Raw genomic sequence first — 15603 nt, forward strand, 5'->3', positions numbered from 1 at the left:
CCCATTGGGTTTATAATATTCTGTCAATATGAAAATCAACCATGGTCAATGATGGACAATCATGTTTATTTTAGGGTTTCCAATATTTATCTTAGGGTTTATATACATTGGGTTTATAATATTAGATCCTTGCATTTAATAATATTCCCTTTGGTTTTATGATCCCTTGGGGTTTTAGTGTCAATCCATTGCATTTATTAGTCCCTTTAGTTTATAATATCAATCCTAAGATTTAGTATAAATCCCTTCGGTCTATAATCATGGTCAACTATGATCAACCAAGGTCCGATGCCACATTGTGACAAATATTGTCTCAATATGAAATTCAACCATGTTCAACTATTTTCAACCATTGCCAACCATGGTCATTCATTGTCAACCATGGTCCAACATCACATTGTAAAAAAGATTTTCTTAATATGAAAATCCATTGTGATCAACCATCTTCAATCATGGTCAACCATGGTCAAATTTCGCATTGTGACAAAGATTATCTCAAAATGAAAACCAATCATGGTCAATTTGAAAATCAGTCATGGTCAATCATGGTCCAACGTCACATTGTGACAAATCTTGTCTCAATATGAAAACTTTTGTCTCAATATGAAAATCAAGAATTTTCCATCATGGTCAATCATTACCAACCATGGTTCAATGTCGCAATATGACAAAGATTCTCTCAATATGAAAATCAACCATGGTCAACCATGGTCAGTCATGGTCAATAATCATTAATAGTGATGATCACATTATGACAAAGATTGTCTCATGGTCCAACGTCACATTGTCACAACCATAGGCATCCACAGTCAACCATGGTTCAACATTGCATTGTGACAAAGATTGTCAATATCAAAATCAACCATGGTTCACCAAGGTCAATCACGGTTAACCATGCTCAACCATGGTCCAACTTCACATTGTGACAAAGATTCTCTTAATATGAAAATCAATCATAGTCAACTATGGTCCAACATTGCATTGTGACAAATATTGTTTCAATATGAAAATCAACCATGGTCAACGATGTTTGTTTTAGGGTTTATAATATTTTCTTTAGGGTTTATATACCTTGCGTTTACAATATTAATCCTTTTGAGTTTCGGGGTTTTAATATTAATCTCTTGTTTTTATTGGTGCCTTGGGTTTATGATATCAATCCCTTGGGTTTATTAATCTAAGGGTTCATATTCATACGGTATAATATTATAGATAGGGTTTATAGTATTAATCCTATGGTTTAATATAAATCCCTTGGGTTTATAATATAAATTCCTTGGGTTTATAATATTAATAATTAGGTTTATATTTGTAGGGTATAGTATTAAGCCTAGGGTTTACAATATTAATCCCTTGGGTTTATTAATTTTAGTGTTAATATTTCTATGGTTTAATAATATTAATCCTAGCATCTAATGTTATTCCCTTAGGTTTGTAATCCCTTGAGTTTTTAGTATTAATCCAATGAGTTTATTAATACCTTGGGTTTCTGATATTAATGATAGGGTTTAATATTAAGCCTGTGTTTTATAATATGAATCTTAGGGTTTTAAATTAATCCCTTAAGTTTATAATCCTTTGGGTCTATAATATTAATCCATTGTTTTTATAATATTAGTCTTTTGGGTTTATGTTCCTAGGATTTAATATTAATCCTAAGGATTAATGTTTCCCCATAGGTTTAAAATCCCTTAGGTTTCTTAATCACATATGTTTATAATGTTAATTCTAAGGTTTATAATATTAATCTTAGAGTTTAATGTTTATTTTAGGGTTTATATCCCTTCAGTTTATAATATTATTCCCATGGGTTTATCATCCCTTTTATGAGTCCTTTGCATTTATGATATCATCCTTTTGGTTTATTAATCTAAAGGTTCACATTCCTAAGCTATAATATTATTCACAAGATTTATAATATTAAGTTCTAATTTAAAACCCTTAAGTTTATAATACAAATTTCTTGGATTTATTAATCTATTAATTTAAAATAATTTGTTAATTATATTATATTTTGAAATATAACTATTAATATTATATAAAAATAATATTATATTAATATATAATATAATATTAATATAATAACAATATTATTATTAACAATTACCAATATTTAATTTTTAATAGTCATTTTTACATTATAAATATAATAATTTTATTAACCACATCTATGGTTGTAAATATACTTCATATAAACCTATATCAACCACATAATAAATAAATGTGATTGTGCTGGTGTTTATCCCATGGCAAATCGTTGGAGTTTAACTTGACCTCTGCCGATGTTCACCCGATTTACAGCTGTCGGCAAAGCAAAGATGCTCCACTGCAAATATTTTGAAGACTTCTCGATCTCCTTTGCTCCTTTTTTTATGTGGTTCACTGTACCCATCTTTGTGCTTTTATAATCTCATTTACATATTTTCTGCTGGCAACTGCCTTCCTAAGTTTCCTCTCAGGCGGAGTGCTTGCTTCATCTACATCTTTTCTGCTGGCAACTGCCTTCCTCTGTTTCTCTCTCAGGCGGAGTGCTTGCTTCATCTACTGTACCTGCATCCGATCCCATCGATAATTCAATATGGAGCAAGTCCCAGAGCCAGCAACATACCAGGTTTTCATAAACTACAGAACAGTCGACACCATGAACACTCTTGCGAGTCTCATCTACCATAGTCTCACAAAGCGTGGGTTGCGTGTCTTCTTCTATGATCAGATGGAAGTTTGCGCGGAAGATACTATCGTCTCTGTTATCCAAGAAGCTATTAGCAGCGCCTCCATTCACGTTACCATTATTTCTGAGCATTATGCTGAGTCACATTGGTGCTTGGATGAGTTGAGCTGACTTGTGGGATCATCTCATGACCGCACCATTCTACCCGTGTTTTCCAATGTCGAACCTGCTGATCTTCGTCAGATTGGATGGAAAAGTTATGCCGAGGCCTTCCGAAAACATGAAACCGAATACACCATCGAAGAGGTGGAGGCATGGAAGGAGGTGCTGAGAAAAGTTGCAGACATTGCTGGTTTCGTCTTCAAAACGAAGCAAAGGTGAATCCGTACTTAATTTGGACACATTCTATAGAGAGTTTCACATTCATCTAAAAGTTTTGTCACTTTCCCTAATCGTACTTACAACTATGACTGTCTGTTTGGATTGCAGTGACCATGGAAGGTTTTTGGAGAACATTGTGAATCATGTATGGAGAATGGTCAGACGGGAGCCCATACAGATTGAGAAATACCACGTGTTTATAAATCACAGAGGGCCTGACGCCAAGCTCACTCACGCCAGCCTCATCTACCATCGTCTTAGGCACTGTGGGTTGCACGTCTTTCTGGATGCGAAGGAACTTAGGGGAGGATCCACTCTCTACGATGTGATCCATGAAGCTATTACCAGTGCATCAGTTCATAATGTTATTTTTTCCAAGACATATGCCGAATCACGTTGGTGCTTGAATGAATTGTGTTGGATTCTGAGATCAGCTGAGGAGCGCACCACTACCATTATACTCATCTTTTGTGATGTTGAGCCTAAAGACCTTCGAGACATTGAAGGGGGCGGACCTTACAACGAAGGCTTTCAGTACCACCAAAGGCATGGAGGAGTGGTGGCAGAATGGAAGGAAGCACTGAAAAAGGCCGCAAATATTTCTGGTTACATCGTTAAATAAATCAAATGGAAGGTGAACACTTTATATTTTCTGTTGGGGATTTCTCTGTTAAAATCCCAAAAACAAAATAAACTGAATACAGAGAACAATGCTCTGGTTTTCACACTGGATCTTAACACAGCGGAAGATTAAAAATTTATTTGCAGAGGACAGAGTTTTTACACACCAACAGATGTCTATTCATTAATAAAACTGGTATTACAAAAGAGTCTTCCTCTCTCACGGAGGGATTTCACCAAAAAAAAACATGCGCAGTGCTACTCTATTCATTCCTTTCCCATTACATTGTGTATACTACGCTGCTGCGTATTTCATTTCATGTTCAACAACTGATTTTTCAGTCACATGCACTATTGTGCTTTTACCTTCTCTCATTCTACGGACAGCCACACAAAAAAAAACACATACTAAATCTGAATGATTTAATGAACAAAAATGGAGTCCCATGCTGTGAACTGCTCGAGGTTGTCCTTCTTGTCCTTGGCTTAGCTGCACTTTAATTGCGGTAGCTGAGAATTCAATGTGCAAGAGTTGGATCGCAACATGCTTCCTTCTCGGCCATACTGTGTATTGAATGCAGTCGCCTACTGCTGTACTGCTTCATGCTTTAACTGGCTCCACGCCATTGAACAATATTGCCCACCTCACTATTTTGAATATCAAAGGTCCACACATATATATCTTCTCTATCGGGTCCGCCTCATCGGGTCGCATTACATATCTTAAGCCGGCCAATCCTCTGTTTCTCCATATATTTGAAAATATATAAAAACGCTGCAAAACACAAAAAATTTGCCTTTGGCGGACTTCAAATGCTAAATGATTCTGTTTCGGAAATCCATCGGGTCCTGGACTCATCACTATCGGCACCTGCCAAGGCTTCCTTTGTATTTCCTTATATTTCGTTATATAACAAAAATGCGCCAACAACCATTGAAAATGGCCTTAGCGCGGACCTGACAATTTATCAGAAATTATTTATAATGCTATCGGGTCCGTCCCATCGGGTCAGATGCATGTCATATGTAAAGACCCCGTCCCCTTGGCTATCCCGATAGTGAAATGCCAATGCGATATCCGCCGATGCGATATATTTTGACTTATGCCTGGATAACATTAAAAACACGGAAAAAAAGGCCACTGGCGAAAGTGAAACAACATGAAATAAAATGTTGAATACCCGTCAAGTCCTGCCCCCCTTTTTGAAAGCGATGATGCGACACGCCGATGCGATATCGGTGATCGCTCATCACAAAATATAAAATCCCAGACCTCTTTGTAAGTCCTCCATTGCGACTCGCCGATGCGATGTCGGCGATCGCTCATCGACGATGTCTTGTGCCACGATCCTTGGTGAAGTGCACGGTTATTGTCTTAATGTTGCTGCACGGATCAACTGTTGCGTAGTTGAAATTACATTTTCAACACTCCCCTTTAATTTCAACTGCTGGGAATTCAGTCATACCCAAACACTTCGTCAAAAATTCAAATCTTTTCTGATCCAATGGCTTTGTCAAAATGTCTGCAACCTGTTCCTGAGTCCTGCAATGTTGTAAAGTGATTTCTCCACTGCTTACCAATTCTCTGATGTAATGAAATCTTGTGTCAATGTGTTTCGTTCTCTTATGAAACACTGAATTCTTTGATAATGCAATAGCTGAGCTATTGTCACAAAAAAACACTGTTGCTTTTGCTTGCTCTTGGCCTAGGCTCCTTAACATTCTTCTCATCCAAACTGCTTGACATGTTGCTGCTGTAGCTGCCACATATTCAGCCTCTGTTGTAGACAACGCTACAATAGGCTGCTTCTTAGAAGTCCATGAACTGGATCCTGAACCCATGTGAAAAACATAACCGGATGTGCTTTTCCAATCATCTTCACTTCCAGCCCAATCACTATCAGTGTATCCAACTAAATCTGAACATTCTGAAGTAGAATATAAAATTCCAAACATTTTAGTACCTTTGACATACCTCAGAATTCTTTTTGTTGCCTGCCAATGTGCCTCTTTTGGCCTCTCCATGAATCTGGAAATCAAACTAACAGCAAACATTATATCAGGCCTAGTTGCAGTTAAATACATAAGGCTGCCAACTATGCTCTTATACAAGCTAGGATCAAAATCCTTGCTGCTGTCCTCTTTGCTGAGTTTTAATCCCATTACTGTGGGAGTGATTGCTGCCTTGCACTCTTGCATATTAAATCTTCCCAACACTTCATTTACATATTTTGTTTTTGAGATAAAAATCCCATTTTCATTTTGATCTACTTCTATTCCTAAGAATTATCTCAGCAAACTCATGTCAGTGATTTCAAATTCTTCTTTCATGACTGATTTGAAATTTTCAATGAGGTAGTTATCATTACCTGTAAAAATCACATCATCAACATACAACACTACAATTAAAATTTTACCATCCTTTTCTTTGATGTAGATGGTGGGTTCTCCCTCACATTTGTCAAATTCATTTTCTAGTAGATAGGAATCTATCCTACTGTACCTTGCTCTTGGCGCTTGCTTCAGCCCAAAAAGAGCTTTCTTCAATCCGCACACTTTGTGCTCTTGGCCTTTCTTCTCATAGCCTAGAGGTTGTTCAATGTAAACCTCTTCCTTTAACACTCCATTTAGGAATGCTGACTTCACGTCCATTTGGTAAACTTTCCACTTGTTTCGTGCTGCAATGGACAACACTGCTCTCACGGTTTCCATTCTTGCAACCGGTGCGAAAGTCTCCTCAAAATCTCTCCCATACTGCTGCTTGTATCCCTTGACAACCAGCCTTGCCTTGCGTCTTTCAATTTTGCCTTCAGCATTGCACTTGGTCTTATAGACCCATTTGACTCCAATGACTTCTTTACCTTTTGGTAACTCAACTAAATCCCATGTCTTGTTTCTTTCTATGGCATTCATTTCCTCATCCATAGCTTCTATCCATTTCTTATCTTAAATTGCATCTTCGAAATTAATAGGGTCATCAACATGACAATATAAGGAAAATAATGAATTCATACCTTCATCATAAAAGTCACTTAGATTTCTAAAATTCTTACCTCTTTCATTTGGTGTGCAAGTGCTTGAAGAAGCACTTGAATTTCCTCCTTGTGGTGTGCTTGGAGAGCCACTCTCATTTCTCCTCAAGGGTGTTCCTTGTTGTCCTTGTGCTGGTGCTGCTGTTTGGGGATGCATTTCAGCCATCTCTTCATCATCTTCATCATGAGACAGACAGTTTTTAACATTCACTGTTTTCTCTATGCTTCCATCCCAAGCTTCCTCCTCGATGAATTGAACATCTCTGCTCACAAAAAACTTCTTGGTAGATGGGATATACAACCTATAAGCTTTGGATTCCTCACTGTATCCAATGAAGATACATTTCTCCCCTTTGCTATCCAACTTCCTCCTTAGCTGATCTGGAATGTGTGCATAAGCTACACATCCAAAAACTTTCATGTGGGTGACTCCTTACTTTCTCCCACTCCATGCTTCTTCTGGCACTTTGTTCATCACTGCTTTTGTTGGGCATCTACTCAAAATATATACTGCACAGTGTACAGCTTCAGCCCAATAATCATTTGGCAGATGCTTTGCCTTCAACATGCTCCTCGCCATATCCATGATTGTTCTATTTTTCCTTTCAGCAACTCCATTTTGCTGTGGGGTGTACCTAGCTGTAAACTGCTTGTGAATTCCATTTTCTCTACAAAACCGTAGGAATTCTTTGGAGATATACTCACCTCCTCTGTCAGTTCTCAAAACTTTGATGCGCAGCCCACTTTGATTTTCCACAAGTGCTTTGAAATTTCGAAATTTTTCAAACAGTTCACTTTTGTTCTTTAGAAAATAAGCCCAAGTCTTTCTGGTAAAATCATCAATTAATGTTAGAAAATATTGGCTGCCTGCTAGTGATGGTGTTTGCATCGGTCCACATAAGTCTGAGTGGACAATTTCTAAGGGTGCTTTTGCCCTGATGCTTTTCCCTGATGGAAAACTTTCTATATGTTGTTTTCCCAAGATACAACCTTCACAAAGGCTGTCTGGTTTCTCTATCAATGGTAATCCTCTTACCATCCCTTTTTTTCTCAACAAGTTAAGACCTCCAAAGTTGAGATGTCCAAATCTCAAGTGCCACAACCAATTTTCATCCTTCGGCACACTTTGGAAAGCCTCTTGGGTGACTTGTGACTTCACACTTTGATCTAAAGCAGAAAACAAAGCTATGTTTCCTATCATATGGTTGCTGAAACCGGAGTCTAGAAACCATATATCATCACTATTTGTTTCAGCCATATTACAAGCTAAAAGTACATTATCTTGGCTGATATTTTCTCTAGTGACATTTGCATTGGATCTATTACTCATATCATGCTGCTTCTTCCTACATTCATTGGCATAGTGCCCATATTTTTTTATAGTAATAACATTGGACATTGGATTTTTCATACCTTTGTCCTTGAGCATGATTTTGTCCTCTTTGTTGGCTGCTACCTTGGCCTTGGTTCTGATTTGGATTGCTGCCTCTTCCTTGAGCATTTGCTGGACTGTTTCTTCCACCTTTGTTTTGGCTTCTGCCTCTTCCTCTCTTGTTTCCTCTACCTTGAACTCTTCCTCTTCCAAAGGACATCTGGGTCTTGAAGGCTTGCTCTAGAGATGACTTTTCATTTCTACTCAACCTCTGCTCATGTGTTATCAGTGATGCATGAAGTTCATCAACTAAAAAGTTTGAGAGATCCTTTGTCTCTTCTATGGTGGTGACAATCACATCAAACTTTGAGGGTAGGATCCTCAACAGTTTCTCCACAATCCTCCTTTCTTCAAGAGTTTCTCCATGAGTCCTTATCTGTGTGGCCAGACCAATTACATGTGTGAAGAATGAGTCAATATTGCCTGACTCCTTCATGCTTAGATTCTCAAAATCTCTCCTCAGCAATTGTAGTTTTGTTGTCTTCACTTTCTCCATGCCTTGATAAGCTGTCTTGAGGGTTTGCCATGCTTCTTTGGATGTCTTAGCTGCTGCTATCCTTGGAAACACACTCTGGTCCACTGCTTGATACAAAAATACAAGGGCCTTTGAATCCTTCTTCTTGTAGCTCTTCAATAGATCTTTCTCTGCCTGAGTTAAATTATTAAACTCATTTTCATCTGTTGGTTCTTTAAAACCATCTTCAACTATTTTCCATAAGTCTAGTCATAGTTTTTCCCATTAAACTGTGGGAGCTGAGTATTAAAAATACCCATACTAGTGTTGGTGCTGTCCATTCCTTGCATTCTCAGCTATGCTGGATCCTTTCTTCACTAAGTCTTCACCCTGCTGGAGAAGCTGCTGCAACAAAAGGAACCTTCCTTCAGCTTCTTTGACTCCTTCAAAGAGCCTGAACCAGCTCTGATACCACTGTTGGGGATTTTTCTGTTATAATCCCAAAAACAAAATAAACTGAATACAGAGAACAATGCTATGTTTTTCACACTAGATCTTAACACAACGGAAGGCTAAAAATTTATTTGCAGAGGACAGAGTTTTTACACACCAACAGATTTCTATTCATTAATAAAACTGGTATTACAAAAGAGTCTTCCTCTCTCACAGAGGGATTTCACCAAAAAAAAAACATGCGCAGTGCTACTCTATTCATTCCTTTCCCATTACATTGTGTATACTATGCTGCTATCTATTACATTTCGTGTTCAACAACTAATATTTCATTCACATGCGCTGCTGCGCTTTTACCTTCTCTCATTCTACGGACATCCACACAAAAAAAACACATACTAAATCTAAATGATTTAATGAACAAAAATGGAGTCCCATGCTGTAAACTACTCGAGGCTGTCCTTCTTGTCCTTGGCTGAGCTGCACTTTAACTGTGGTAGCTGAGAATTCAATGTGCAAGAGTTGGATCGCAACTTGCTTCCTTCTCGGCCATACTGTGTATTGAATGCAGTCGCCTACTGCTGTACTGCTCCATGCTTTAACCGGCTCCGCACCATTGAACAATATCGCCCACCTCACTATTTTGAATATCAAAGGTCCACAGATATATATCTTCTCTATCAGGTCCACCTCATCGGGTCGCATTGCATATCTTAAGCCGGCCAATCCTCTGTTTCTCCATATATTTGAAAATATATAAAAACGTTGCAAAACACAAAAAATTTGCCTTTGGCAGACTTCAAATGCTAAATGATTCTATTTCAAATATCCATCGGGTCCGGGACACATCGCTATCAGCACCCGCCAAGGCTTCCTTTGTATTTCCTTATATTTCATTATATAATGAAAATGCGCCAAAAACCATTGAAAACGGCCTTAGCGCGGACCTGAAAATTTATCAGAAATTATTTATAATGCTATCGGGTCCATCCCATTGGGTCAGATGCATGTCATATGTAAAGACCCTGTCCCCTTGGCTATCCTAATAGCGAAATGCTGATGCGATATCCGCCGATGCGATATATTTTGACTTATGCCTGGATAACATTAAAAACACGGAAAAAAAAGGCCGCTGGCGGAACAGAAACAACATGAAATAAAATGTTGAATACCCATTGGGTCGTGCCCCCCTTTTTGAAAGCAACGATGCGACACGTCGATGCGATATCGGTGATCGCTCATCGCAATATATAAAAGCCCAGACCTCTTTGTAAGTCCTCCATTTCGACTCGTCGATGCGATATCGGTGATCGCTCATCGGCGATGTCTTGTGCCACGATCCTTGGTGAAGCGCACGGTTATTGTCTTAATGCTGCTGCACGGCTCAACTGTTGCACAGTTGAAATTACATTTTCAACACTTTCCTTATTCTTCCCATTTAAAACTTTAATTTTGGATTATAGATTCTCACTTTCTTCTTCTTCTTTCTTAATCAATGACTATGGGATGTATTTGGAGCAAATTTTGAGTATTGTATTGGCAAAGGTAAAAGAAGGGGAACCCTTAGAAGTGGCTAAACACCCAGTTGCACTGGACGAAGCAGCCAAGGATTTCCAAAGTAAAATTCTGAATCTAAGCGACACAAAGATTGTGGTGATTATTGGGATGGGCGACATCGGGAAGACGACTCTCGCTAAACATCTCTACAATGTAAAGCGTTCTGACTTTCCTCAATCTTGTTTTTTGCTTAACGTGAGGGGAAGGGACTTAACATCTTTACAGAAGCAGTTAATTTGTGATCTGTTGGGTCATGATTTGGATATTGATAATTCCATCCAAGGAAAGGCTATTTTGCAACGTAGTCTACAAGCTCTCCTAGCTCTGATTGTTCTGGATGAGGTTGATGATATGGAGCGAATCCACAGTCTACTAGATATTGATGCAGTGGGACCTCGTAGTCTGATTTTGCTCACATCTCGCCATAGAGATTTACTCCGACCATCACCAAAAGCTTTGTTATATGATGTAAAGCCATTAAATAGACAGCATGCCCAAGAGCTCTTTTTCCGCTATGCTTTCGATCTATCAGAACCAGTTCAAGGGTTTGAAGACTTGGTGAAGGAGCTACTAGAAATTTTTGATGGGTTGCCTTCATCCTTAAAAGTTTTGGGCCAACATCTTGCTGGCAATCGTGACAAGACCTATTGGAAGCTGCAGGTGGAAAAGTTTTCTAAAACATTATCAGACGATACAATAAACACATTAAAAGCGAGTTACGAGGATCTAAAAAAGGAAGAGAAAGAGATGTTTTTGGACATTGGGTGTTTTCTTGCGGGAGAAGACCAAGGGCTAATAGTCTGAGTCTTGGAGGGATTAGGTTACTGTTACGTCAGAGACTGCCTTAAAAGTCTACATAAAAAATGCCTTCTCGAGTATGATCATGATATGGAGACCAACAATTATCTAAGGAAAATAATCAACGTTTCATTTTGTTTCCAAATTGTGAATTTAAAAAAAAAATGCTTCTGTATTAATATTAAATAGATAGTACACATGTATTTTGATTATAGTCTCCTTTTTCAACAGACATTAATTCCAAAAAGACAGTGATCTATGCCTTTTTTTGCTAACCATATCTTCTAGTTCTATGTACACAAGTGTTTTAGTTCATTATCAGTTTTACTCAGTCTATATTAATGATAAAAAAGAAAACACAAAATGTATTCATCTTCTTCACCTTCTTACAGTAAAAAAGTCCCATATGTTCTTCATTACTCAGTATTGTCTTTTAACTAGTTGATACTTCCCACATTTGTCTTAACCCCATGATCAGATGCTGTAAAAAAAATTACCAGGTTTTTTCCCAATACCTCTTTTGGATAGTAAATCTGCAGTCCAGTTCTGTTGTTTTGTTCTCTGTACATGTGATCAATGTTGATGTGTTGGTATGTGCCTACCATTCAAAATAAAAGAATTGAATTTATTATATCCTTTTATCCAATCTATAACGTCTTTTGCATCCTCATAGACCTGGAGGCTCTCCAATCCCAACCATATCCCTGCTATAACCGATTATTTCCTTGCTTTTCCCAACCATATCCCTGCTATAGTTGATTATTTCCCTGCTTGGTACAGACAAAGTGCCAGGATGAGCAACATAAGCATTCCCGAGTCATGATGCACAATCAACTTAAGGGATTGGCAAGACATATCGCCAGAGAGGAACTTTTCGAGTTCCCAAAGAATAAGCCCCTCCGCCTTAGTTGCTCAAGGGATATAACAGAAAGGTTTCAGTTGCAGGTATTTGTGTCAGGTCTCCAAATTCTCTCTGATTCCTTTATTAATCTGTATTATAATTTTGAGCTATTTTGACGAGGCAGCCATTTAACTTAGGTTAATGTGATTGTGCTTGTCAGGACGGCTCAGAATCCTGTTTAACACGAGGAATTCGCATTCTTAAAGATCAGAATCTACCAGAACTCACAAATCACATGAATATTAGGGGTGTTCGCCTTTCGCATTCTTAAAGATCAGAATCTGCCAGAACTCACAAATCACATGAATATTAGGGGTGTTCACCTTTTAGTGGTTGACCATCCCGTGAACTTGTCCTCATTTACTATGTCGGGTGACTTGATTTGGCTTCGCTTGAACGAATTTGCATCCATTTCCATTCTGTATACCATTTCATTGGCCAGATTAAGAGTTTTGGAGCTTCATGATGGTTCTGGTGACCACATCCAACACACAATTGATAGATTTAATGAGGTATAAATTTAGATTTTAGAATGTTTTGATCAACGATTTAGAGAGTATTTTAATCCAGTTTAAATTCCAGTAGCCAGCCATTAACAGATAACGTACATTGCAGCTTCCTAGGGAGTTGCCTGAGTCGAATAGTGATGCGAGTGGAGCCACATCTGCAAGTTCTTCGAGCAACCATGAAACGTTTGATGTTGAACATTATATGAATTTCTGCAAAAATATCTCTAGCGCTCAACAACGTGCAGTGCCATCTTTTTCCCATTTTACCCAATGTATAGGAACCGTCATGAATAAAATAATTTTCAAATATTTCACAACTTCACAATCATTCCCCATTCATTTTGGGGAACTTAGAAACCTAAGACAGTTAGATCTATCGCGTTGCATTAATCTGACTGAACTGCCTAGTTCCTTCTCTGAATTATTGCATCTTCAATATCTAGCATTGCAATATTGTATTAATTTGTCCATCCCAAAGGATGTTTTGGGAGACATATCAAAACTTGAGTATTTTGATTTCAGAGGTTGTGCCAAATTTGTACACTTGCCAGAGGGAATGGAAAAACAAAGGTCTTTAAAGTACCTAAACCTAAAATTCTGCTTCGAATTAAAGGAACTGCCAGCTCTTTCAAGTTTTGTATATCTTAAATTTCTCAACACAGATGGCTGCGTCAAACTGGAAACCCTGAATGATGAAGGTCTGAAATCATTGGAAGAGATCAAAATGGAGGCATGTTAGAAGCCACAGATTGTAGAAAGTTGTGTCCACTGGAATGGTTGAAATTTGGAATCTACTTTTGTGAGTATGGATGTACTTTCAATATATCCAATATATTTCCCGTGGCAAAGCCATATAGTTGATTTGTAGTAGTGAATGTTGTGTGATAAAATTAGATTGTGGTGAAAGATAGATATAAGTAGCGTTGGGAATTTTTGATAATTCTAGAACAAATGAACAGAGAAAATGCTTTGTTTCTTAACCCAGAGGAACAACAAAATTGTTTTTGCTGAAGACAGAGTTTCACTCATGCACATAAAAAACTTGTATTCATTAATAAGATTGTTGTTACAAAAAAAATTCTTCCTCCAATAGAGGGATTACACCAAGCCTGATTCAGAGGCAGTTCCAAAAAAAAATTACTCTATCTCTCCAAAAAAATTAACACAGACTTGAACAAAACTTCCCCACAAATCGGGTGTCTCGATCAGATACAATAGAAGTGGGTAATCCAAAATGAACCCATACATGTTCAAAGAATAGTTTTGCAGTTTGTTCAGCTGTAATCTGCTTATTACAAGGTATCAAAATGCACATTTTGCTGAACCTATCCACAACCACATACAGATAATCATGACCTTTTCTAGACTTAAGCAGTCCCCCAACAAAATCCATGGAAACACTTTTCCAAGGGTGAGAAGGAATTGGTAACGGAATGTACAGGCCTAGTTTTCTATTGCTGGGCTTGCTTTTGGCACACATAGTACACCCTCTTACATATCTAGAAACTGTCTCACTCATTTTTGGCCAATAAAAAAAATCTTTGCAGCTGTGAAACTGTTTTACTTACCCCAAAGTGACCTGATATCAGAGAAGTGTGCGCCTCTCTGATTAACTTTACTCTCTCTGTTTGTGGAATGCAAAGTTTCCCACAATGATATAAGAGTCGGTACTTCACATGATAATCCAATTCTTTTACCCTTTTTCCTTGACTCAAAGTTGCATGTACACCTTTAAATTCTATATCTTGAGCATATTGTTCAATGTAGCTTTCATGTAGTACAGAATTGTGCTTAAGTATAGTAGATGCATTTATAATGGGTCTAGATAACATGTCTACAACTTTATTGTGTATGCCCTTTTTATATCTGATGACTAAAGGAAACTATTGTAGAAAACCCATACATCTGTAGTGCCTTGATTGCTACAACTTAGTTTGGGAGTGTAGATATTGAAGTGGTTGATGATCAGTATGTATTACTGTCTCTTTTCCCATTAACTAATGCTTCCAATTTTTCACACTCTGAACTAATGCATACAATTCTTTATCATATGTAGGGTAGTTAACTACTATAGGATTAAAAGTCTCAGAATGATAACATATGGGTTTACCGTGCTGTGTCAACATTGCTCCCATGGCATAATCACTGGCATCTGTTTGGGTCTCAAATGGTCTTTGTAGATCAGGCAGTGCTAGTACAGGTGCTATACTAATCTTTTCTTTCAAGGTGTCGAAGGCTTTCTGATGTTTGCCTCCCCACTGAAACACCTTGTTCAATCCTATCAAAGCATGTAAGGGAGCTGCAATTGAGGAAAAGTTAGAAATGAACTTCCTCCAATATTGTGTTGCTCCTAAGAATCTTCTCACTTCTGTAGCAGACTTGGGTTTAGGCCAGTTTACAATGACTGCCACTTTAGAGGGATCTATTTTCAATTCACCACCCCTACTATATGACCCAAATAATTTAGAGATGTTTTACCAAATTCACATTTTGAGAGTTTAACATAAAGTTTTTCTCTTTTCAAAACATCTAATGTCTGCTTAACATGCTTTAAGTGTTCCTCCCACGTTTTACTAAAAATCAGAATGTCCTCCAGATACATAATAACAAAATCATCAAGAAAAGGTCTGAGTACATCATTCATTAATCTCATGAAAGTAGCAGGCGCATTGGTTAAGCCAAAAGGCATAACTAGCCACTCATACAATCCCTAATTTGTTTTGAAAGCATTCTTCCATGCATCTTGCTCTGCAACTCTAACTTGATGGTATCCACTGTGCAAGTCCAGCTTGGT

The 15603-nt window shown here is 37.8% G+C and overlaps 2 protein-coding genes across 2 annotated transcripts; both read left to right on the forward strand.

The window, feature by feature from the left end:
- Positions 1–2578: 2578 nt before the first annotated feature.
- On the forward strand, positions 2579–3674 carry LOC149244093 (uncharacterized). The gene is made up of 3 exons (XM_089371419.1): positions 2579–2820; positions 2929–3048; positions 3161–3674. Exons 1-3 carry the CDS (start codon positions 2579–2581, stop codon positions 3672–3674), a joined length of 876 nt encoding a protein of 291 aa, XP_089227545.1.
- A 6876-nt stretch (positions 3675–10550) lies between these two features.
- Positions 10551–12571, forward strand: LOC149244094 (disease resistance protein RUN1-like). The gene is made up of 3 exons (XM_089371420.1): positions 10551–11399; positions 12180–12344; positions 12461–12571. Exons 1-3 carry the CDS (start codon positions 10551–10553, stop codon positions 12569–12571), a joined length of 1125 nt encoding a protein of 374 aa, XP_089227546.1.
- The last annotated feature ends 3032 nt before the right edge of the window (positions 12572–15603 follow it).

This window comes from Pinus tabuliformis, chromosome 8 (genome assembly GCF_031772625.1).
Source record: "Pinus tabuliformis cultivar Carrire ecotype Pingquan chromosome 8, CPIR1, whole genome shotgun sequence".
In the NCBI taxonomy this organism is placed as follows: Eukaryota; Viridiplantae; Streptophyta; class Pinopsida; order Pinales; family Pinaceae; genus Pinus; species Pinus tabuliformis.